The sequence below is a fragment of the Gobius niger genome, assembly GCF_951799975.1.
Source record: "Gobius niger genome assembly, chromosome: 1".
NCBI classification, from domain to species: Eukaryota; Metazoa; Chordata; class Actinopteri; order Gobiiformes; family Gobiidae; genus Gobius; species Gobius niger.
The window spans coordinates 8,532,474-8,555,387 of NC_136852.1; the positions used below are offsets into that span (position 1 = coordinate 8,532,474).

Below are 22,914 nucleotides of genomic sequence, written 5' to 3' on the forward strand. Positions count from 1 at the left end.
AATAAATGCTAGTATTTCAATTCTATTTATAAGTAAAATTCTACGCGGTGTGCCTTTAAGTATACAGGCGGTAGAATTGATCAGGAACAGTAACTTAGTAGGAGTTTTGTGTTGAAACTCATAGCACTGGCACTGCCCTGTACTAAAACAAAATGCATGGCACTTCAAAAAAAGGGGCATTTTTAATCCCAATTTTCCAAACTTTGCTAAAATTTACCCTTGATTTGGTCAGAATTGTGTGCTTGTTTTGACCCGGTGTGTCACATTTTTGTTTAGATTGAATGTTATAGGACACATGGATAAGTGACAGTATTGTTATCCCAATAATATGGAAGATAGCTATCAAATAACGTGCAGCTGTATAGCATCTTTTCAATATCTCTTTATTACCGGGACTGGAGTTGATGGGCGTGGTGGAGCGGCTGGATCCTGCACCACCTTTGGAGAAAAAGTTGAAGAATTCCTGAATGACAGGTGATAAAACCGCCCTCCACGAACCGTCTGCATCATCCAGCAGCACCGAGTGGATTATGAGAGGCAACAACTTCTGACAGCAGGACACCTTTACCTGGAAGGAGGAAAGGCAAATCCAGGGCTTCAGCAGGTAGAAGCAAGTCAAATAGAAAGCTTTTAAAGGAGATTTTAATGTCCAGATGCAATATTTTTAATGTCACAAAGGCTACAACTAGGGCTGGCGATAAATCGAAATTAATTCAATAAATTCATGCTTTTGCGTCCGCTGCTCCATGTCCCCTTCACGTGCGGCCAATTTATCAGTGTTTTAGACACTTTCTGACGATCTGCTGCTTCACAAAGGTGTTGTGTTTTAAGAGTTCGCGGTGGAGGTTTCTTACGCCAAAACAGAGTTTCTGCTCCTGTGCCTTTCTCTCACTCTGCTCTGAGCGGACCATTTAACTCCACCCCTTTCCCTTGAGTTTCCATGGAGACAGTTGTCAATCATGGCAGAGGCATGAAGACGATAAAACTAAAACACTTATGAAAACTCCATGGCTTATTAAGAGGTTTTACTCTTGAGAGCAGACAAGGAATATTTAAAACAGAAATATACATTTGAAAAAAAAAGGGTTATGTTATCTTAAAAAGCCTCATTGTAGCTACATTATGAAATATTAATGAGCAGGACTCTGAGCAGCTTTCATATGAAAGATCATTTTACTGAGCTACAACAGCCCTAGCTACAACAAATCTATACATCTATATATTAAAAAGAGCTGAGGAGAAAATTCGATGTGAAAAGTAAAATGGTCAAAACTGGCAAAAAAAGGTGGACATTTTGTGTTTTTTTTTTAAACCTATAGAGTAAAAGATTGAACCGTAATGCCAATAATATAGTTGAAAAGAAATATAGGTTTAATGCCTGTCAGAAACTAATTCATTGTTTTTAAACGCATTAAGGCCTCAATTATGGTGCAAATAAGGCCTGAAATTATGGCCTGAAATTCCATCCATCCATCCATCCATTTTCTTCCGCTTTATCCGGGGCCGGGTCGCGGTGGCAGCAGTCGCAGAGATGCCCAAACTTCCCGATCCACACACACCTCCTCCAGCTGTTCTGGGGGGACCCCGAGGCGACACCAGGCCAGCTCGGAGACATAGTCCCACCACCGTGTCCTGGGTCTTCCACGAGGCCTTGTCCCACTAGGACATGCCTGGAACACCTCCCGCGGGAGGTGACCAGGAGGCATCCGGAACAGATGCCCTAGCCACCTCAGCTGGCTCCTTTCGACGTGAAGGAGCAGCGACTCTACTCCGAGCTCCTCCCGGGTAACTGAGCTCCTCACCCGATCTCGGAGGGTGCGCCCAGCCACCCTGCGAAGGAAACTAATTTCGGCCGCCTGTATTCGCGATCTTGTCCTTTCGGTCATGACCCAAATCTCATGACCATAGGTGAGGGTGGGAACGCAGATCGATCGGTAAATCGAGAGCTTTGCCCCCCGACTCAGCTCCCTCTTCACCACGACAGACCGATACAGCGACCGCATCACTGCTGACGCCGCACCGATCCGTCTGTCGATCTCACGCTCCATCCGTCCCTCACTCGTGAACAAGACCCCGAGATACTTGAACTCCTCCACTTGAGGCAAGGACTCCCCACCGACCTGAAGAGGGGAAGCCACCTTTTTCCGCCTGAAATTCATCCAAAAGATTCTGTCCTGTTCCCACCTCAATTTTTAGGAATTTTAGGAAAACAACCCAATGACCATGGAGTGAAATTGAAAAAAGGAGGCTATTAAGATAACATGAAAGTGTGCACTGACCAGGCAGAGGGGTCTTGTCAGCAGCAGCGCCTCGTTCCGGACCGCTCCGCTGTCGAGCAGAGCCGTGCACAGAGCCGTGAGCCAGGCTTTGTGTCCTCCGGCCTGAGGGATCCAGAACTCCTGACTCCGGAGCTTCTCTTTAGCGACGTGACTTTGTTCTGCGCTCACATCCATGACCTACAAACAAAGGTGCAAAGTTGTAGTGTTTTGTGGCTGAGATTCAAGTGAAGAAATACAGCTACGCACCTCCATCTTGGTCTTTCTAAAGGGGTTGAGGTAGGCCAGCATGGGGTCTCGGTTGTCCTTGTATTCCTCCCAGAAGCTCACGCCACACTGGGACGCCAGGATGTTCTTGGCGCACTGAGCTGACGCTTTTTTCACCGCAATCCTGTTTAAGAACAAGTTACAGCGACGCCTCAATGAGCAAATGGAAGGTGAGACGACCAATTTCACCAGAACATAGTTAAACACAATTCCAGTATTTATAGTAATTCTTCCAGTATATTGCTATAGCTCCAAATGGGGTGAAGTTAGAAGCGACCAAGCTCTTCCACGGGCACAAAGACCAGACAGGTACGTATCAACTCGTCTAGGCTCAGGTAAGAACACATCTCAGTATGTAAAAAGGGTGGCCTGTTCCTTTAAGAGTTGCCGTGCAACCATCCTGTACATGTGGGTTTGAGTCCCTGATCCATCCTTCGTATATGGTATTTTCCCTCCTCTTATGTCACTTTTCACACCAAGAACCACCTCATCAAGATCTATAAGTACCACCTATTTTGATCCACACATCTGAAAAAATTTGATTGTAACTCTCCAAATTGGGGTGACGGTGGCGCAGGTGGTAGAGCGAAAGGAAGGTCGTGGGTTTGTTTCCCAGCTCCTGCAAATGCACACTGAACACTTGTCTCCAGTGTTTCCGTACATTGGTGTATAAATGAGAGTGTGAATGGATGACCGGTTCTTTACTTTAAAGCGCTTTGGGCCTGATAAAGGTTAACAATTTTTTTTTACCAAATTAATTTGTCTATTAAAACAGCAAACTTTGTCCAAAATGCTTGTATGAACCATGATTCGAAGCAGAAAAAGCTTCAGGGTAAATTTAGAAGGACATTGTGAGCAAAACAATGTCAAAGTTATCTAGTTATACGAAGTATACTAATATTGATGAATGAAAATACACTTCATTGCAGACAAATGTGTGTGAACTCAAGAGCTTTATGTTGAAGTTGTGGATTTAGTAGAAAATGGCATTATTAGCCAAATTGTGCCATTTGCAGAAGTACCTCATTTGTTTAAAAATAGAATGAAAATGGTCCCTGATCAGAAACAACGGTCTAAAACATAGCAAAATCCAGCTAAATTGGACTAAACTCTGTCCTAACTCAGAACCCAGAAACAAAATCCCAATTTATTGGATTACTGAAGCATTAATTCTCTTAAATTAAAACTAATAAAATGTAAAATATCTGATGACAACCTGAAAAAGTCCAAGCAGTCCGTGGTATCACACATTAAAAATTACTGGATGGAGTTCAAACCTTTTTCATAAAACTGCATGAAATTTCTGCTGGTTTTGCCTGGTGCAAAACTATGATTAATAAAACCAACAAAACATCACATGCCCCTCGGTAAAACTCTGAAATCTGCCAGTGCGAGCAGGTTATCGTTACCGCTGGTCCGTGAGCGTGTCGTTGATGCAGTTGAGGACGATGTAGAGACACTGGGACTCGGAGGAGGTGAAGAGAGAAGTGGCCTTTTCATACAGCGGCTCTCGGCCGTGAAGCAACGCGGTGGTGGAAAAGTTCACGGGGCCCAGCTCTCCAAGGCAGCTCCCGACAGCAACTGTGAGAAACGTGAAATACTTACTTAATATGATGTAATAGAAACATAAATTATTTAGATCTCACCGAGGATGTCCCGTCCTTCAGAGTGGTTCACTGCTAATTTACACAGATTCAGAAGTGAGAGGACCAGCTTCACCAGCGCACTGTCTGTGGGGTCCGCTATGAAAACAAGGAGAATATTTAGCAATAAGTAAAGTAACAATAAAGCATTTCGGAGCATACTTTGACATTCTTTGAGGAGCTCTCGTATCTGCGCCTTGTTGCTGTGCAGCTGCCTCGCCAGCTCCTTCAGACCCTCCAGCCTGGTCAGGGGTAACGACTCGCACAACGTCACTGACAAGAAGTGAGCGATTTCCTGAAAGAGCGGAGAATAGGTTTGCAATGGAGAGTAAAACTACATGTCTCGGGGATAATTGTGAATAAGGCTACAATACATGTGGGTAAAAGCTAATTTTGAGAACTGTCTTGGAGATGGCATACTTTAGACGAGGGGTAGGCAACGTCAGTCCCGGGGGCCAAATCCGGCCCTCCAGCACAGAACCTCTGGCCCCCAAGCTGATTTTGAGAAATATTAATATGCAAATAAGGGATCACATACCTGCTGAAGTACTCTTAAAATGGGAGAAATAGTGTCAGTAGTGTCAGATAAACAGTGATTCTCTCTAGGAACTAAAAGTGGGTCACAGAACCATTTTCAGTGGGTCGCGAGTCTATAGGGAACTTTTATTCAATATTTTCCATTTTTGTTTTGATCATAATTTCAGTCTTAAAGGGAAATCTACTGCCTGTTCAACAAAAACCTGCAAGGAAAATACAATATTTTATACGATATATGACAAATTACAGTTTTATTTGGGTCCTCGGCTTGTCATCCGAGGGTAATGGTGGGTCCCAAAGCCCTGCCACCTGAGAACCACTGATGTAAAACATTGGCATTTGCAGAAAATAATTCTTTACTTTAGGCTACACTGTTGAGGTTCGGCCCTTGGGTGTTTTGGCAATGATGAAAATCGGCCCTCCACGATGGAAACTTGCCTAACCCTGCTTTAGACCGTGTTCTAAATAGTTTAGCTCGAAGGTTTACAGGTACGTCATACGTACCCGCCACTATGATACGATTGGCTATGTGCAACACGTGCAGACACATGATAACATTCGTAATGCCCAATAAACGGTAATGGACAATCATAAACCACACCTCTCCTATGAGAAAATCAACTGGTGGTCCCCACACTAAATATAACTTGTGATTTTAGTCTGCCGTTAGTCAGGCTAATACTTTGTTGCAATATTTTCTTATTTGTCCCATAACAAAGGGTTTATATAGGCAGCAGCAATACAAAAATGGTGCTTTAAGTCTCATTTTAATGCCTAAACATAATATATAAAAGACTCTGCATTTATCATTTGTAAATGTTTGCATCCACTCCGGCAAACAGAGGAAGGATATTATATATATTGATATTTAGAGCAAGAATTAGTGCATAACTAACAGATCAATTAAATCAATCCTTGTTTGAAGCAAATTTAATGCATTTTAATGAGATTCAAGGAATTTGTCCAATAACTATTAACCCTAGCTGTGTTATGGTGGCTGCTACACACGGGAAAAAAATCAGCACTTTAAAATTATTTTTATGACTGAAGAGGTTTTTATCTTTTTTATGAAACGCGATAGAGCAGCTTGACCATAGAACAATGATCTTACATTAACTTTCTGCGCATTCTTATATATATTTTTTTATTAAACTAATTCCATCTCCTCTAATGTAACAAAAAAATGGAAGCAGTTTGGCTGTTTCATCAAATCCTGCCAAACTACAACTTAAAAAGTAACAAAAACAGGACTAAAACAGTCTAAATTAATGAAAATCTTGCCTCAAACTCAACTTTGTGGCTTCTTGCGATAAGGATGTTGTGGTTACATTTTACCTGTCTGAGTGTAAAGGTCCCAGTGTTGTATTTGAGCTTCTGCTGCACCGTCCTCATCTCCCTGAACTCTGGGAGGTCCGGGAAAGGATCCAGCTTGCAGATCGCGTCCTTCAGTTTCTGCACGTTGTCTATTACCAAGAACCGCAACAGGCTGAGAACCTAAGCCGCAAAACGCACTCACATTTAGGCTGAAGTCTCAAAAACAGGCACAGAATGGGTTTGCTCGGGTTCAGTGGAGCCCTGACCTGCTGAGAGATTCGAGGCTGAGTGGTCACTTGTGCCGTCAGAGTCCCTACGATGACCTGTAGGTGGCAGTCTAGTGCGTCGTCGCAGAACTGGAGCGACGCCTTACAAACGGACGTCAGAAGGTCACAGCACAGAGCCAGGCTGCGGCCGGACACCTCGTTACACTGCCCTGGCCTGGAAACGACAAAAAACACACTTCAGACTTTTAGCGAAAATGTCTAGTTTTGGGCGACAATAAGTTCTTGTAAAGGTAGATGACAACCAAATCTATAGTACATTTAATTTTTACAAAGATATTTAATCATATTGTGCTGGAGCTTCTTCCACATGATCAAAGTGCAGACCTGTTCCTTTGGCAGTGAATTTAAGTGAAATGAGGCTTTTTCAAACTATTTCCTTGGAATGTCAGTATACCGACTTATCGTTCAATAGTAAGTGATAGTTTCCTAAAGGGGAAAGTATTTTTATGATGTGAGCTAGAGATGCGCGGGGCGGCTTTTTTCTGACCTGCCCCAACCCGCCCCGATGTAAATCAAACCTGGCCCACATGACCCGGAAAAATGTGTCTGCTGTCACTCAAACGGGAGCACATCACGTGACCGCGAGTTTACAGGAAAAATGGCGCTTGAAGCTGTTGTGGATTTTCTTACTTAATAAAGCTTAGAGACATGTTGTCTAGTCAGAATGTGAGGTTTATTACGCATGCATTGCGGAGAGCTTACACATAGCGCCAGTCCATGGTAAGATCTGCCCAAGTCAGCTTTGACATCACCTTATATAGGTGAACACACCAAAAGCACAGAGTAGCATGACGGGGTCATACAGCTGATGTGTTTATGCAGATCACCAGCTTCTAATGCAAACACATAGGGAGACACTGGGATGTAAAGGCATCCTGTGGTGTGATGCAGGAAGCCGGCGCTAGAGTTAGGTGACTCTCAGCATGTCATCAGACAAGAGGATCCTGGATCTGTGTATTGATAACACTGTGGCTGGCTTTAGATAATAGGAACTCTGACTAAAATTGTCACAACAAAGCTTTGTTTTTTTCTGCTGCGCTTATGGACTTATCAAGAAACAAGGAGCAGAAACTATCATGAGGCTTTACTTCCACCACGTCATGGACGACTCTTTCTATCAAACTAAACGGAGTTTGGACAAAAGTGGAGCAGCCTTTACCTGACGCTACAAGAAGTTGCTCTCCTCAGGTCAGTAAGAAGCTGTCGCCTTGTTATTATAATTCTTCCTTGCTTCTTGCTGCTGCATAATTTTCGTCACGTATGCATGTTGTGCATGTGTGGACGGAGTCATATAGAAGCGATAGGCCAGGCGACATCTAAACAAAACATACTAATAAAATGTTTACCTGTATATTTCATGTTTATTGCAGCTTGTGTGGTATTTTAGGATGTTATTATGCATATTTAGAACAAAGGTTTACTGTATTTTTTATGCCTTTGATTTGAAAGTATCTCGTATCTTAATAATACAACTATAACTATTACTAAAATCTTTCTAAGTTTTAAGTCACAGTTCTAGTTTCATTAACCACTACTTTTAGTCAGCAAAAATATTAAAATGACCAAAATGATGACAGAATATTTTAGTTGATCAAATTTACACTTTTTTGAAAAGGCCAGGCTCATGGTCAGCAACACCATGCCAGATTATCAACCTAATGTACATGAAACAGAGGGAGAACGTGCAAACTCCAGACTGAAAGGCTTGTGGGTCCGTGTGCAGACTGACCTTCTGTTGATGTAATGTATCAGTGTGTAGATGATGTCTCTGAGCACAAAGGCCCAGGCTCCTCCCAGTCCGTCCTTCACTTCCTTCAGCAGCAGATTCACAAACAAGTGGTACATCATCAGGATGCGGTGGCGCTCGTAGTTATTGGTCGTCTCTGCCGCCCGTTCGCACACGGAAAGCAGGATTCTCTGGATGGAACTCTGGGAAAATACAAGTAAAAATTTAGCTGAATGAAAGACAATAACATTACTATTAACTTATGAGTGTTACTGCACTCTCACAGGGTTTTTGGAGAGAATGGCCACTAGGGATTTATGGTTTGCACTGTGGCACTTGCTGAGGTAGTCCAGAGTAGCTCGAATGACGTGAGAACTGAAGAATGGAGGGTTCGGAGCTGGATCGAGCTCCCTGAAAAAAAGAGTTTGACAAAAATTATATGTTTTCAAATAAAGTTGATGTTGAGAAGAAGTGAGAAAATGCACCCTTACCCGGTGAAGTTTTTCAGATCACTCCTGTCCTCGTCAGCGCCGCTTCCTTCATACAGCGTCATCAGCAGCTCCACCACGATGTTGGCCAAGTTACTGTGGATCAGGCTGTCGATTTGCTGATCAAGAAAGAAAATAGTGTTTGAGTGGTGGTCAAACATTAAGGCTGAATGATCTTGGCAATGGCAATATTTTCTCAGGCGCCCTGCAGATGAGCTGTACCTGTTTGCCCAGGCAGTTGGGCTCTTTGAGGAGGTCATACACTCTGTGAGCCTTTTCTCTCTGCTCGGCCACCTGAGCGTCTTGTCCCGGCAGCGCAAAGTACGGCAGGATGTTGACCATGATTTTGGGGAAGCAGTCGGACAGTAAGTCTCTCCAGTCCTTGTCCACACATCTGCTGATGGACTTCACCTGCTCAAAGTCGTCCAGGAAAACCAGGCGAGGGACCAACACGTGATAACAGCAGCTACACAGAGATAAAGGACATTACAAGTTACTACTTAATATTAGATACGATACAGGTAGTATTTGTTCACCTCTGTGTTATGATGAAAAGGTTATAAGCTTCATTTAAAAAAAGAAAAAACAGCCCAACTGTGAGAGCAACAAAATAGAGGTTTTCTTTGAAATATTTAAATCTCTAGAAAAAATATGAATAGTTTTTAATGTTTAATTATAAGGATTTTTCAAAGTGATTTTTTTTTTATACCAATTTATGATTAAAAAAAAAATCTATATTGTCTCTGAAGTGACAGTATGCTTGAATGCAGTTGGGTGGTGGGTATATCAACAGATATTAAAATCTTAAAACTTAATTATTTTCTCCAGTTTGGCTTGACCCAAGCCTAAAAGCTTGGGTAAAGCTTGAAAATGCAACAAAAGAGCGACGAAAAGGTGACAAAAAATTATGAAAAGGTGACAAAAATGTAATGAAAAAGTGAGAAAAATGTGACACAAAAGTAACAAAAATGTGACGAAAAAACCACTGAAAAGCAACAAAAAAAGTGACAAAAATGTGACAAATGAGTGACAACAACACTGCAGCAATAAAAAAAAAAAAACACTTTAATTTAGATGTGTTTTGTAGGTTTTGTAATGAGGCATTACTCTGGTCTACAGGCTGTGACCTTTTAGAACTTGACTCGGCTAAGGCCTTTCACAGACATGGTCACAAAGCGCTTTACATGAGACAATTGTACATATCTCAGTATGGAAAAACGGTGGCCTGTTCCTTTATGGGCTACTCAAAAAGAGAAACCAAAGTGCAGAAAGTCCTTCTGATGCTTTGATCTAATTTCAATAACACCACAGATATATTTTTCATTTATCACTTTGGCAACTTCAAAACACAGTAAACCACTGACTTGTAAAACTCCTTGACTGCGTTGTGATCCAGGAGAGTGATCGGGAAAGATCCAAGAATGTAACGATCGTCCGACTGCCGCAGCGCCAGCCACTCAGCGATCAAGTAATGCAGATGAGACGAGACAAACGTTTTCACATTCGAGTATCCCAGCTCTTTGGACACGCTGTGCAACACCTGCAATAAAATAATGCACTTTAAATATCGCTTCTCAGCTCAAACTCAGCACCGTTCTACCTTTTTAAGCAGCTGTTCTTCGATGTCATTCTCCTTATACGACTGCAGCAGAGCGAACAGGGCCTGTTTCTCACAGACTGGACTGCAGCACAGCACGGACGACAGCGTTTTCAACAGAGCAGCTTTACGATTAAACTTTTCATCAGGTTTTTCCTCTGATGAAGTGTTTCTCTGAGGATGTGGTAAAGGTTTAAATGCTGTGAATCTGAAGTAAATATTATGACAGGATGAATCGTGCAGCACAGACCTGGAGCCCCATGGCCTCTTGAGCTTTCAGGTAAAGGTTCTCAAACGCCTCCTGCTGGTTTTTCAGGGGCAACATTTTCAAACTCTTTGGTCTCGTGTCCATGAACAGCCTGTTGCCAAAGATAATTAATCACATTTTACCTTATTCCAGAAATAATACAGAAATATTTTTTTTTTCTTTATTATGCCATTTTAATGCTCAAATTAGGGCCCGACCGATATGGATTTTCGGGGTCCGATACCGATATGAAGGGGGTTGGCGTGGCCGATAGCCACGTTGTTTTTTTTTTAAATCTCTCAAATAGCCTAAAGTTAAGCATTTATTATGATAGAAAAGGTCAGTCGACCGATGTGGGGGTTACAGATGGAAACTAGCATAGTGCTAAATCTGGCGTAGCCATCTTTTATTGTAACTGCACACTGTCCTTTCAATAAACTAAACTAACTGCACCACTGATATTTTTGGCCAAATTTTAGAACGGTCTATAATCCTGAGTATGAAGCATCTTAATGTGTCAGTGTTGAACTGTGACAGCAAGGGGAACTGTACATTTATGTTTAGTAGTTACTTTAGAGGGAGCTTGTTTGAAAGAGAAAAATCTGTAGATTCCAAAACAAAAAACGGTAAGTCTCTTTCTCTTATGGTTCCGAAATTAAACGCAAAAGTTTATAAACTAAAATATGTAATATAGGCCAGTTTTGGCCGATAGCCGATATTGAAAATATCTTAATATCAGCCGATAATATCGGCCGGTCAATATATCAGTCGGGCTCTATTGAATACAATATCTTTAATGCCTCAAACACAACAAATCTATGCATTTATCACGTCTAAAGATTGGAAACATCAGACTGAGCAGAAAAATAGCAGAAAATAGAAGACAATTGGACAAATTAAAGAAACAATCTAGGCACACTGTTTTGGTATTGAAAACCTGTTGGGACTAAGCTACATTGTGTGAAATGTACCTTTCGACAGAAAGGGCGACGAGCATCCGGACCTGATGATGTGAATCTGCGAGATGAGACGGAAGAATCACAGACACTGGACGGTCCTCGTCTTTAACACTCAGAACTGCCCAACTGCAGCACGGATCAGCCTAAGGAATACATAAGGGGGAAAAAATAGTTACCCAAGCTTTAATTAAAATAGTATGTAACCAATCACACCAAGTCTGTCCGTACACTGCAAAAAGTAATTTACTAGATGGGTTTAGATGTCTCAATTTGAGCATCTAATAATCCAAATTTGTTGTCTAATTTGTTGTCTAATATCAGGCCACGGCTTGATATTTACTTTACTTTTTTCCCACTTATAGACTTATTGCCTGTTTTATTGCTAGTTTATGTTTCATGTTGCACAATTGCACTGGTTTGTGAATGCACCTGCACTGACTATGGCAATATCATCCATTCTGATTCTGTGGCGAAAGGTCTGAGTAAAAATGTAGAAAATGAATCTCACCTCTAACAGTGCAACAAAGCACCTCACCAGCGCCGTACGCACTGTGGCCATGCATTTCCCCGTTTGGCTCAGAATACTGCAAAGGCAAACCCATAATTCAACTTCAGGAATTCAGTATAAATGATTGAATTGATTCTAAGCCCGAAACCAGTGAACAAACCAAAATCCAGCCAGCACTTGCAGTAAAGACCCGTGCACATGCTTCATCTCTTCTGCCGTGTTCTGTGTTCTCCCCATGGTTTTGATGGAGGGCAGTAACGCCAGCAGCGCCGCCGCACAAATCTCTTGGTCCTGACGGTAGATCGAGCACAGATCTCTGAAATGGAATATGTTGAATAGGTTCATGCAAGTTCTCAGTCGTACAAGAGTTTTTCTTTGTAGACAAAAGGTTCTCAAGCTGGAATCTGGAGCCAATAACAAGGCTTATCACTTCCTACTACATACTACAGGGTCAAGACAAATGTAATGCTTTTTAATGTCCAAATGTTTATGCCACAAACAAAACAAACCCATGCATTTGCAAACATTAAATCAAATAGGGAAATGACGGGACACGTGGATATTAAAACATGCTTTCTGCTGTTTTTTTTTTTTTTTAAATACCAATACATTGCCTGACCCAAAAAAAAAAGTCAAAGCAGAAAAAAAAGATCACACGCTGATGGTTGAACTCCCTTTACCTTTGATTACAGCGCACATTTGCTGTGGCATAGTTTCAATAATCTTCTCTAATGTCAAAAGATCCGGTGTTGCATTAATTTTTCACCAAGATTTTGATTTTTCACCAACATATTGATGATGGGAGGGTGTGACCACTGCAAAGCCATCTCCAGCTCATCCCAAAGATTATCAATAGAGATCTGGAATCTGACGGCCAATCCATGTGTGAAAATGATGTGTCTGTTCCCTGAGCCACTCTTTCACAATTACTAACCTGGTCATTCAGGATTAGGGCTGGGTACCGTAAAATGTTTGATATCGGTACTTAAATGATACAGTTTACGATTCCGATACCTATACAGAAATATTTGTCATAAAGAACTAGAAAATAGAACAATTTGAGTGCTTTGAATTTGGTGCCTGATTTCGATACTTTTATTTTATCAATAGCAGTAGTACCTAAACTTTGAACCTAAACCTGACCAACTGCAGCAACTCCAGATCAGAACAGTTTACATCCAGGTGGCGACTTTCTTTGGTTGGGTAACGTATTTACATAACATTAGCTACAATTGTGTGTATATGAGGGAACAGTTCTTACGCGAGTGGAGCGAGCAGTGAATCAAACTCCTCTGGTGTGAGCGTGTCCTCAGCAGGAAGTTTTTTCAACACAACCAGATACTACAAGACAGACAAAACTGTTATCCAGCAGCTAAACCATCAGTGCTACTCACTCCATCTTTTTAAGAGGTCACGTACCATGTTCAGGTGGAGAGGCTTCGTGAAGTCAATGTTTTCTAAAAGGAGCAGCAGCCGGCGCCGCACCTCCTGCGGTTTGAAGAGCAGGCCGTGGACAGGCTGCAGGGAGGCGCACGCACACAGGAAGTCCAGGACGGAAAGAACAGCCTGGTCCTGGAGAGCGAGGTTGTCTTCGGCTAATGGACATTTAGCGCCTAATTTTTAACAAAATAAAGTTTTGGAGGGTTACACAGGAAAATATACAGTCTATTCAAAATGCAAAGACTCCGACTTAACCAAAAGGGACTGGTTTTAATCTGTGAAGCGCTTTGTGTTGCATTCTTGTGTGAAAAGCGCTTATCGGCACACTGCGTAACATTTTGGATTCTACTGTTGCCAATACAAAACATGCTCCTAATGACCCCCTCGACACAGGAAATGCTATTTTTGCAGTGGGTATAAAATTAATAGATTTGGATGAGGTCCTAACCTATTAAAATCTTATATTTGGCTGCCTTTAGTGCACATCTCCATGGAGACGAGCTGGAGATATTCCCATTCCCTTGCATTTTCGACTAATTGTGACAAATCCACAACTAAAAATGGTTTCTGTTTCATACACATTACTGTACCACAATTGAAATGCTACAACAGTAAATATTTGTGATTTTTAAAATGAATATACTCATGTCTGCACAAGTTATATGTTAATTTGATCAAAATGTGATAATAAAAACTCACTTTTGAGATTTTTTTTTCTTTCAAACTTTCAAGTTCTAACAGGACAAACTACAAACTTTATTCCACTGTGAGTTAAACACTGGCCATGTCCGAAGTGAAAGAGAACATACCACTGGCTCTAGTATTGAAGAGCAGACCTCAGAAACACCAGCACATGTGCCCTCCACAAACCCCCCATACGGGACAGCCACCCCTGCGCCACAGAAAACATTGGTAACTTTGCCATTGGCCATGGGTCCAGCCCCCGTGCAACCCACTTACTGTGTTTAGTCTGGAGCTGAAGATTACCTAATCACACAAGATCGGGCAAATAATCTAAAGCTCACGCTCTTCCCAATTTATTTGAAAGGCTAGAATAAGTAAAAGAAGAATTACCGGGCCCAGTAGAGTTGTCTGCGTCTCCCTTTGGCCCGTGACTGCCGTTCGCGCTGGTGTGAGGACCCTCTTCATCCTCAAATAAGTCCGTGTCATCTCCGTGCTGTTGGGTTCTGGTCATGTTAAACTCATCATCCATGGGGTCGTCCTCCTCCACGGCCACACTGACCCTCTTGGAGACATTGCTCAGCTGAAACAACACGTCAGTCAGTGAAGTGTGAGCTGATTATCGCTCATTATCGTGGTATCTTTCTTACCAACAATTTACAGAGCTCTGCGAGTTCGACGAGGAGCGTGCTGGGCAGGATCATCATGAACAGATTTGAAGAACTTGAGAAGGCATCATTCTAAAGAAAAAAAAACCCACATACATTTGACATCTCGATTTAATTAAATAATCTTGAGTAGATTATTAAGCGTGTACCTTTTTTGTCATGTCGGCTGATGCAGCACAAAGCTTCATAACAGACCTCAGCGTGGTCATGATTCCCTCCTCCGTCAACTTCACTTTCACACTAGAAACAAAGCCGCTGAAGTCCTGGGCTACGGCCTGAACAGAAGAGTCAGTCAACAACAATATACAGGAAGCAAAAGCCACATTTAATTCTGTGGAGATAGAAAAAGTGAGCTTTGCCACAGGCCAATATGCAAACACAGATGCTCTTTCAGGAACACAGCAATAGGATTGAACAGCAGAAGGTTGACTGGCTGGTATAGTGGAATGTGGAATGTTAAGTAAATGCAGTCGAAACTATTTCTTTAGTGCCACAAATTCAACAATCAGAGAATATTTTATCTTTTTAAGATCTACAAACGGCCAAATTTTGATATAAAGGGCAATTTTTTTTGTTTTTACAGTAGCATGGGCTGAAAATCTATATGTAAACCTCTATTTATTTGTACATTTTTGCCCCTGTGCAAGGAAAATATGTTAGTGCATTGAAATGTGCACATGTAGTCACACAATGGAATAATATGTATTTGTAGTTTGTAGGTACATAATGTAATAAGACATAACTCTAACCCTAACCTTAAGCCCTAACCCTGAGGATCTTATGTCCTATTACAAAGTATTAATACAAGTTATTCCATTATGTAGCTAACCCAGGTACAAGTTATTACAGATTGTTTATTACAGATTACACTGTACTAAATTTAGTTACCTACAATGTATCACGGTACTGTAAAATAAAGTGATACCGAAAGAACAAACCGATTTGTTTAGATAAGTCTTTGAGGTTGAAATTTTGAGTAAAAACGTTGAGTAGATTTCCAGCCAAAACAGCAGTTGAGTCTTTTTTTGACCATATGTTTTGCATTTGTCGAATTTATGCAGTAAAGATAGTTGAGCAATGACATTATTTTCCCAAAAGATTAGATTTAAGGTCTGCTTCAATCTGTTTTAATGCATTGTAATTACATTTAAGCCCAGACTTTTATAGTTTTTCAATGTCCTGTGGAAAACATGGAAAACAAAACAATGTGTACCTTTGCTTTATGAAAGAGAGGAGAGCGACATGCATCGTCTTCCGTAAGAAATCCAGTGGCGACGAAAGCAGCTAAGGCGCTCGTGAGGAGGCTGAAGCACCGCACCAGACACTCGGGAGGCGTGGACGGAGACTGCGGAGGAGAAAGTTTAGTTTAAAAGTGACATTGCTCCAAGTGGTTTAAGTGTTTTTATTTGACTCACATCGGGCGAGAAGCAGTTGAGTAGATTGTCAGCCACATAAAGTAAGGATTTCTCCAACCCGGCTCTGGGACCAGGAAGAACAGTGAACTGGCCGCGAGGTGTTGCCCGCGTCTGTTTTGCATTAGTCCCATGGTTTTCTGAGGCGACGCTGTTGAAGCCATACTGCATATACAGCAGCTCGATTTCTTTAATGTGAAGTTTTGTATCAGAACCGGACTGTTCTTGAAACAGTGAACTAAAAAGAAATAAATATTAGCAACTTACTTACATTGGGTGTTGCATAGTGTATGTTTAGTCTTACCTCTCCACTGCATCAGAACCGAGCAGAAACTCCAGACCTGCTCTAGTGTCTTTTAAGGTTAAAGACACAAGGACACTGGCAATAAGATGGTCAGGAAAGTCTCTGAGCGTGAGAAACGTCATGGTGTTAATACCTTGAACAAGTAACACGCAGTGAATGTCCAGTGTTTCCCTTTGGCCTGAGGAGCTCACCTGCAGATGATGGGGTGAGGCCTGGAGTTGTCCTCCAGTTCATCGCTCTGGTCGCTCATTAGAAGCCATTCAATAAAAGTCTCCTTTACGGTCGGTGACTCAGATCCATCTATCGCAGCAAAACTGTCCCATCCACGCCCTCCAGGAAAGACTTTAGGGACAGGCCAAGTCATAAGGGCCTGTGCCAAACACAAGGCCGAACTCCTGTACAGAGAGAACAGTTACAAAAGGCTGTGCTCTGAATAAATACACAATCTTACACACTCACGGTGAAGGTTTACAAGCTGAGCCAGAAAAGACTTTCCAGAACTCTCTGTCTGTATTAATCAGTCCTCCATGGACTATGGAGGCCAGCAGATCTAGACTTGGTCCCTCTGTATGGGGTGAACTAACCCCCCTTAAGGTCAGCGACCAAACTTTACACCATAGTCTACTCAGCTCTGGCTTGTGCATCTGCAGCCTGCTGAGGTCTCCAGCCTGGCAGCAGGCCACCTCTTTCAGACAGCGGAGCACATACAGCCCCCTCTCTCCTCTGCGCTGCTCCACCAGCAGCTGGTACAGCACCGACAGCAGCGGGATGAGCTCCGGAGCAGGAACCATTGACGGGTACTTGGAAATGAGAAGCGTTGTAATCTGTAGCCTGAAAGGCAAAATACGGAAATAATCAGTGGTAAATACATATTAAAAAACCTTCATTTTCCTACCATGGTATGATGTCAAAGTCCTTTTGCTGAGGCTGCAGATGATCCCGGAGGACGTCCCAGCTTAGTTCTATTCGTCTGCGCTTACTGGCTGCTCCATGAGAAGGACTTCCCACCTGTGTGGCTCTAAATGATGCCTGAGTCACGTCAAAAGACTGAACATCATTCTCCTCACTGAAGAGCTGCACAGAAAAAAACAAAGATATGGCAAATTCACACATAATAAATGTGTCGAAGAGAAGAGTTTTATTACCATGTGGCATATATCAGCCGTAAGTTGGACAAGACAGTCTTTGAGGGCAATGTTTCTGGTTCCAGTGTGATATTTTCCCCTGCTGCCAATATCGCTGATCTCTCTGACCAAAGTGTCATACAGATTGTACAACAGGCTGCGCCACTTTGTCCAGTCCTCAGCATGGGCACCTGCAAGAAACATTTAAATAATAACCAATCCAACCAAACCAGCTTGAGTGAAGGGAGAGCACAATAAACTCCACCTGCATCCTGCGTCTTCGCCCCTTTAGGATGGTGAACACAGACTTGTAATTGACAAAACTCAACAATCTCCTCTTTGAGCTGAGCACTGGGCCTCATATCTGCCCAGACAAACAGCAGAGGAGGCAGAAGTTCCTCTCCCATGCGACACACCCGCATTCGGGAGTTCATAGACGCAGATTTTAAAAAGATGTTTAAAGCCGAGACCAGGTGTTCCAAAACGCTCAGGTGCTTCTCTTGCCTAAACAAAAGCATGACACAAATTGTTTTAAAAAAAAGACATGTGGGGTTAATGTGATATTTAGTCTAGATATTTACCTTGCATTAAGAAGCGCTTTGGAAAAAAAGGAGAAGAGGGCGTTGTCAAAGCCGTCTGTCTGCGTGCAGCAACCTTGGACTACGGTGTGAATGATTCGACTGAGGAGCACACGGTTGATGGACTTTGATGAAGACGTAAACAAACCACAGTAAAACTCCAGAATACCTGAGAAATGCAAAACCCTGCTTCAGTATTTAGACAGTAATGTCGTCACATCAAGTCAATACTGTAGTTAACTGTACATGATGTTAAAAGCTTGGGTTGAGATGAATAGCTCTACAGGAGACTCACTCTTTGAAAGATAAAGACGAAAAATCCCTACAGTGTTGAAGATTTCTACTCAACTACTTCTCATCAGACAAAAAATAATATCCAAAACCTGCCTGAAGGTCCTTTTTAATTGACCAACATCATGCATAGGTTTGTGAAGATGAGCACCATCTTGTTTATTTTAATAAATCCTTTTCGTAGTCCCTCTGGGGTAATACAAGTGTTAATGGGATGATTGGGGGATCTTTCATCTCCCGTCTCTTTCCAGAAAACAACAATTGCAAGTTTCCCTGCACCGGTCGGAGGCGCAAGACACACTAATAGAATCACGAACAAGAAGCTAACAGGCTAATGGGCAAAGCTAACTGCGGACTAGCGCTACTTAAACAGTATTTACAGCCAAGTTTGAGTGAACAAAATTATCTCCATTGTGTAATTGGATGTACAATATCCCTCTCACCCTTTGTCTTTTCTGTCAGTGTAGTATTTACTCTCACGGAAAATTAATGAGTAAATAAAAAACGCAACATGCTACGACACCTGCAGTGGTGCTTATGGCCTCTAGGGGCATGAGTTACTTACATAGACTGTAAAAAATAATGGACGTCTTATGCTCACTCCTCCCCTTTTACCAGATTGACCACGGCCGTGGGGCAATTCATGGCGGATTTACAGGCTCCCCCTCCCCAGCTCTGACGAAGCATGTTCCTAAAAAGGACATACGGGCGGGATTTTCACCGTAGACTCGGCCCTTGCGTGACGTGTAGCTCGCGCTGCTCCAATGCTAACAGTCCGAGCCTCGTTAAGTACGAGATTTCAAAAAATCATATTACGAAAACCAGCCTGGTTTCATATATTGTTATTAACCCAGCGTTATCTCAGGAGGAATATCTAGCCTAGTCTAGTGTTGAAACAATTGAAACCAGGCGTTAAAGTTGTTTTTAACGTGTCTAAAGTCCAATGCTTTTCAATGGGGGCCTAGCGGCGATATGGAGGTACTGCAGCAACGGCGGAGCAATGGCGGCCCCCACGTTTGTGGTCAAAAAGCAGGGCAGCCAGCGGCCATTGGTTACTTAGTACTGCTTTAATCATGCTGACAGATAAGACGCTAAACTTTGAGATAGCTTTTGTTTCATGTGGATATCCTCAGTAATTACGGAGGCATTAGCCATGAACAAAGTAAAGAAATTTTACATTGCTGCTAGGATTGCAAAAGGGTGGAAAATTCAGTCAATAGGAATTTTTACCTCGGAAATGTTGGTAATTAATAATAAAAACTGTCAAAACGATTAGCGAACTCTTGGAACTCTTAGTCTTGGACACATACAAGACGAGTGAAGACCATAATCGCTATCTCAAACCTAAATCCTCGACTTTTCTACACCTAAAATCTGCTTAATTCTATTCCTAATGGGCCGTGCCAGAAAAGGCAAAAGGTTTATCATGGTTTTGCTTTATCACACTGCAAATGTGACAAACAGTGACCAATACTGTACAGGAGAGAGCGGGGCCTGTGTCTAAGGAGCTCAGGCTCAGTAATGACAAAGACATTGGTCATGAATAAAGTAAAGAAAATTGTTGCCATCATTACATTCTTCTGGCGACCACTTCCATTTTAAACTATAAACTCTTTACAAAACATATTCAAAAAGTTATTCATTCATCATGTGTGTATTTGAAAAAAAAAGTACTCACTGTGCCACTGCTGCGGAGTGATGTCACACCAGTACTTGCGGACAGAGAGAATGTCTTTAACCAAGAGGCTGCTGTAGTCTTCCCCGTAGACTGAGCAGCTGTACGAGCACTGCAGGACGTCCATCACATGTTTCAGCAGCTCATTGCACTTTAACCGCGGCCCACCTGGGAAACAATCACAATCACAAGTCGATAATGTTAAAAATCCACAGCAAAAAGGTGACGAACGGCAGAACTCACGCTTGTTTGCATAGCGTATGAAGAACTTGATCAAACTACACATCTCCGCCATTTTCTTTTTGCGTGTGGCCAGCGTCGTCGAGGTGACATTGGCCCTGCTGGACTGGATGCTCTCCGTCTCCCTCTGGACGTAGCGTTGGAGGAACCTGGAAGAGAAAGTAACTCTTTATCCAAATAACAAGCTGTTTCCGGCAGTTCCTTGCGACGTAACATTTCCTACGCTCCCACCTGAAAACAGCATCCCACGTGAGCTGCTTAGAGCCTTTACTTTTGGCTCCGGAAGTACGATCCAGCTCTTGTACAGTTTCAGGGGAACGGAGAAGTCTTCTAAAGCGCTCAGCTTCTTTCTGTGGGTGTGGACAAGATTGTGTAGGTCAAATAATCACCAATGTATAAAATGTTTTGCAAGGTTTTCTGTTTATTGCTTGATTTGATGGTGAACATACAATGACTGTTTTATCACTTTCATATTTGTACTACTTGGTCATATCATCACAACATTATGAAGAGGTTTAAAATGGAGGTGAAGGGCAAGTAAGACTTCCATAGCGGCCAAAAATGTAGATTTCTCATCTTATTGTATTGCCAATTTCTCTGTAATTCTTGGGCCAATTCACATGAAACAAAAACTGACACAAAGTTCAAAGACATCTCTTCCAGCAGCAATGAATAGTCGGATTATTTCCTCATAAAGGCGTCCAAAAGACTTGAGGACATTAAAAAACATGTGCGTGATGTTGGCGTGGAGAAAATCCTTTCATCCATAACAGCGATATGCCAGGTTTGTGAATCCAATCATTATCAAATCATGATCAGGGAAAACATTTGGACATTTTCTTTTTGGTAATTTCTTTAAAAAACGTGTAAAGTTGTATTGGCCCCGGCCCTCCAACTGAGATAGAAGAAGAAAGAAGAAAGAAGAAGAAGAAGAAGAAGAAGAAAGGAGCCAGCTTTTCCTATTAAATGCATTAAACTTTCACAAGCAGTATCGAAAAAGAAAATGTATGAATTACAAAAATGATCATTAATATCATAGATTGGGTCCATAGTCTCTCTGTGCCAGTGTTAATTTTGACAACATATTTTATTTTAGGTTTAGTCTTAGGCTTTTGACTAAAATGTAATTTAATTTTAGTCGAGATTTAGTCCAAAATTTAGTCTAGTTTTAGTTGACTAAAATTGCATGTCAATTTAGTCGAATAAATTTAAGACGAATTGAGTCGACTTTGCATTGATAATATTCATCATAATCATATTTAATCAAGGTCCTCGACTTCATGGAGCTGCTCCACATGAATAAAGCTCAGAGCTGATGCTTTGGTAGTGAATTTAAATGATATGAGGCTCTTTCAGACGGTCAATTGAAGTTTGGCTGATTTTAGTCTCTCCTTTTCATTTTTATTTAGTCTTATTTTAGTCGACTAAAATATCTGGACATTTTAGTCATAGTTTTAGTCTCATGAGAAACTTTTAATTTAGTTTTAGTCCAATTTAAGTCGGCAAAAATATCACTTTGACTAAAATTAAGACTAAATATTTTAGTCGACGAAATTAACACTGCTCTGTACAACGGCAAAAATCTCCCCACCTGCCCCCCACCTCATTAAATATTATAGGCCTTTAGAACACTGTGATGTCACCTGAAACCCAGGATAATGCTATGCAATGTAATGTAATGCAAATAATTCTAAATTGAACTTGAATTGAAATCATAATGCTACTAACCGCTCATCTATCCTGTCACGAGAGCAGGAATTACAGGTTTAACATAATGCAATATAAAAAGTCTTCCCGTGACAGAACGATGCCGTATAAATGTTTGAAACTATCAGTGTGTATTAGACGTGATACATAAAGGGCACTTTAATGTCATTATGTATTTTCAAACTTTAAAAGAAGAGATGAAGTATATTGATCAGTTCCTGTCCATGGAAAGCTGTGTGTTATCTCCCTGTATGGCGCTGAGTGTCCTTGACCATGGGCATTAGCTGCAGTACATAGGTTTGAGGTTTGTCTCACACACATATGCATGTTGCCGTGACAACCTGGCAACATTGTGAATTGGAATATAGTGTATTTACTAAGTAGCCGATTATATGGTTGACATACTACATTGACAGGTTATTATCTCCTTTTTTGTGATGATTATGACAATGACATGGTGATGACATGACTCTGATTCTGCAAGACATGAAGTTACCTTTCTTTCTGTAGCCTTGTCACTCTCCAGGCCTCTGCAGCACACCAGCAGATCATGCAGAGCAAGACTCATTGTGGAAACACGGGAGGCCCACTTGGGAAGAAAAATACAACTACATATTAATGTTATCATCTCTGCTCAGTTGTAATAGCTTAGCTTGAGCAGCTGTATGAGGCTCGAGAACTCTCAACGCAAACAGTACTCACACAACTGACCTTCTATGCACTTTTGCAACTTCTGGGGCTGTTTATGCATGCACGCTCAGGTGGTAATAGAGATCCGTGTGGTCAGTAGGCTTGTCCTCATTCTGACAACTTTGCCATGTTGACGTGCACGATCTACCACGCATGATCACGCAAAGACAACACAGGAAATTCCCGCCCCAGACAGCAGTCAACGCTAAATGTCCTCACTTCCGGTTTGTGGCGACAGCGAAATGTGTTCACCAG

General features: G+C 41.8%; 1 protein-coding gene across 1 annotated transcript in view; it reads right to left on the reverse strand.

Annotated features, from left to right (window-relative positions):
- atm (ATM serine/threonine kinase) overlaps positions 1–22,813 on the reverse strand; it is a 38,870-nt gene extending 16,057 nt beyond the window's left edge. The window contains exons 1-37 of the mRNA XM_079573118.1: positions 22,681–22,813; positions 22,466–22,558; positions 20,494–20,612; positions 20,266–20,411; positions 20,026–20,190; positions 18,060–18,225; positions 17,744–17,982; positions 17,500–17,669; positions 17,250–17,428; positions 16,814–17,185; positions 16,546–16,749; positions 16,355–16,456; positions 16,054–16,288; positions 15,852–15,983; positions 14,788–14,913; positions 14,621–14,710; positions 14,364–14,553; positions 13,269–13,462; positions 13,111–13,190; positions 12,010–12,165; positions 11,850–11,925; positions 11,354–11,484; positions 10,386–10,494; positions 10,139–10,309; positions 9,903–10,078; positions 8,761–9,004; positions 8,542–8,657; positions 8,335–8,461; positions 8,054–8,253; positions 6,304–6,478; positions 6,059–6,217; positions 4,349–4,481; positions 4,190–4,285; positions 3,953–4,124; positions 2,526–2,667; positions 2,280–2,456; positions 391–568 (exon numbers count right to left, since the gene is read on the reverse strand). Coding sequence (XP_079429244.1) covers positions 391–568; positions 2,280–2,456; positions 2,526–2,667; positions 3,953–4,124; positions 4,190–4,285; positions 4,349–4,481; positions 6,059–6,217; positions 6,304–6,478; positions 8,054–8,253; positions 8,335–8,461; positions 8,542–8,657; positions 8,761–9,004; positions 9,903–10,078; positions 10,139–10,309; positions 10,386–10,494; positions 11,354–11,484; positions 11,850–11,925; positions 12,010–12,165; positions 13,111–13,190; positions 13,269–13,462; positions 14,364–14,553; positions 14,621–14,710; positions 14,788–14,913; positions 15,852–15,983; positions 16,054–16,288; positions 16,355–16,456; positions 16,546–16,749; positions 16,814–17,185; positions 17,250–17,428; positions 17,500–17,669; positions 17,744–17,982; positions 18,060–18,225; positions 20,026–20,190; positions 20,266–20,411; positions 20,494–20,612; positions 22,466–22,537 — 5,719 coding nt within the window. The 5' untranslated portion in view covers positions 22,538–22,558; positions 22,681–22,813. The remainder of the gene's footprint in view (positions 1–390; positions 569–2,279; positions 2,457–2,525; positions 2,668–3,952; positions 4,125–4,189; positions 4,286–4,348; positions 4,482–6,058; positions 6,218–6,303; positions 6,479–8,053; positions 8,254–8,334; positions 8,462–8,541; positions 8,658–8,760; positions 9,005–9,902; positions 10,079–10,138; positions 10,310–10,385; positions 10,495–11,353; positions 11,485–11,849; positions 11,926–12,009; positions 12,166–13,110; positions 13,191–13,268; positions 13,463–14,363; positions 14,554–14,620; positions 14,711–14,787; positions 14,914–15,851; positions 15,984–16,053; positions 16,289–16,354; positions 16,457–16,545; positions 16,750–16,813; positions 17,186–17,249; positions 17,429–17,499; positions 17,670–17,743; positions 17,983–18,059; positions 18,226–20,025; positions 20,191–20,265; positions 20,412–20,493; positions 20,613–22,465; positions 22,559–22,680) is intronic.
- Between the last annotated feature and the right edge of the window lie 101 nt (positions 22,814–22,914).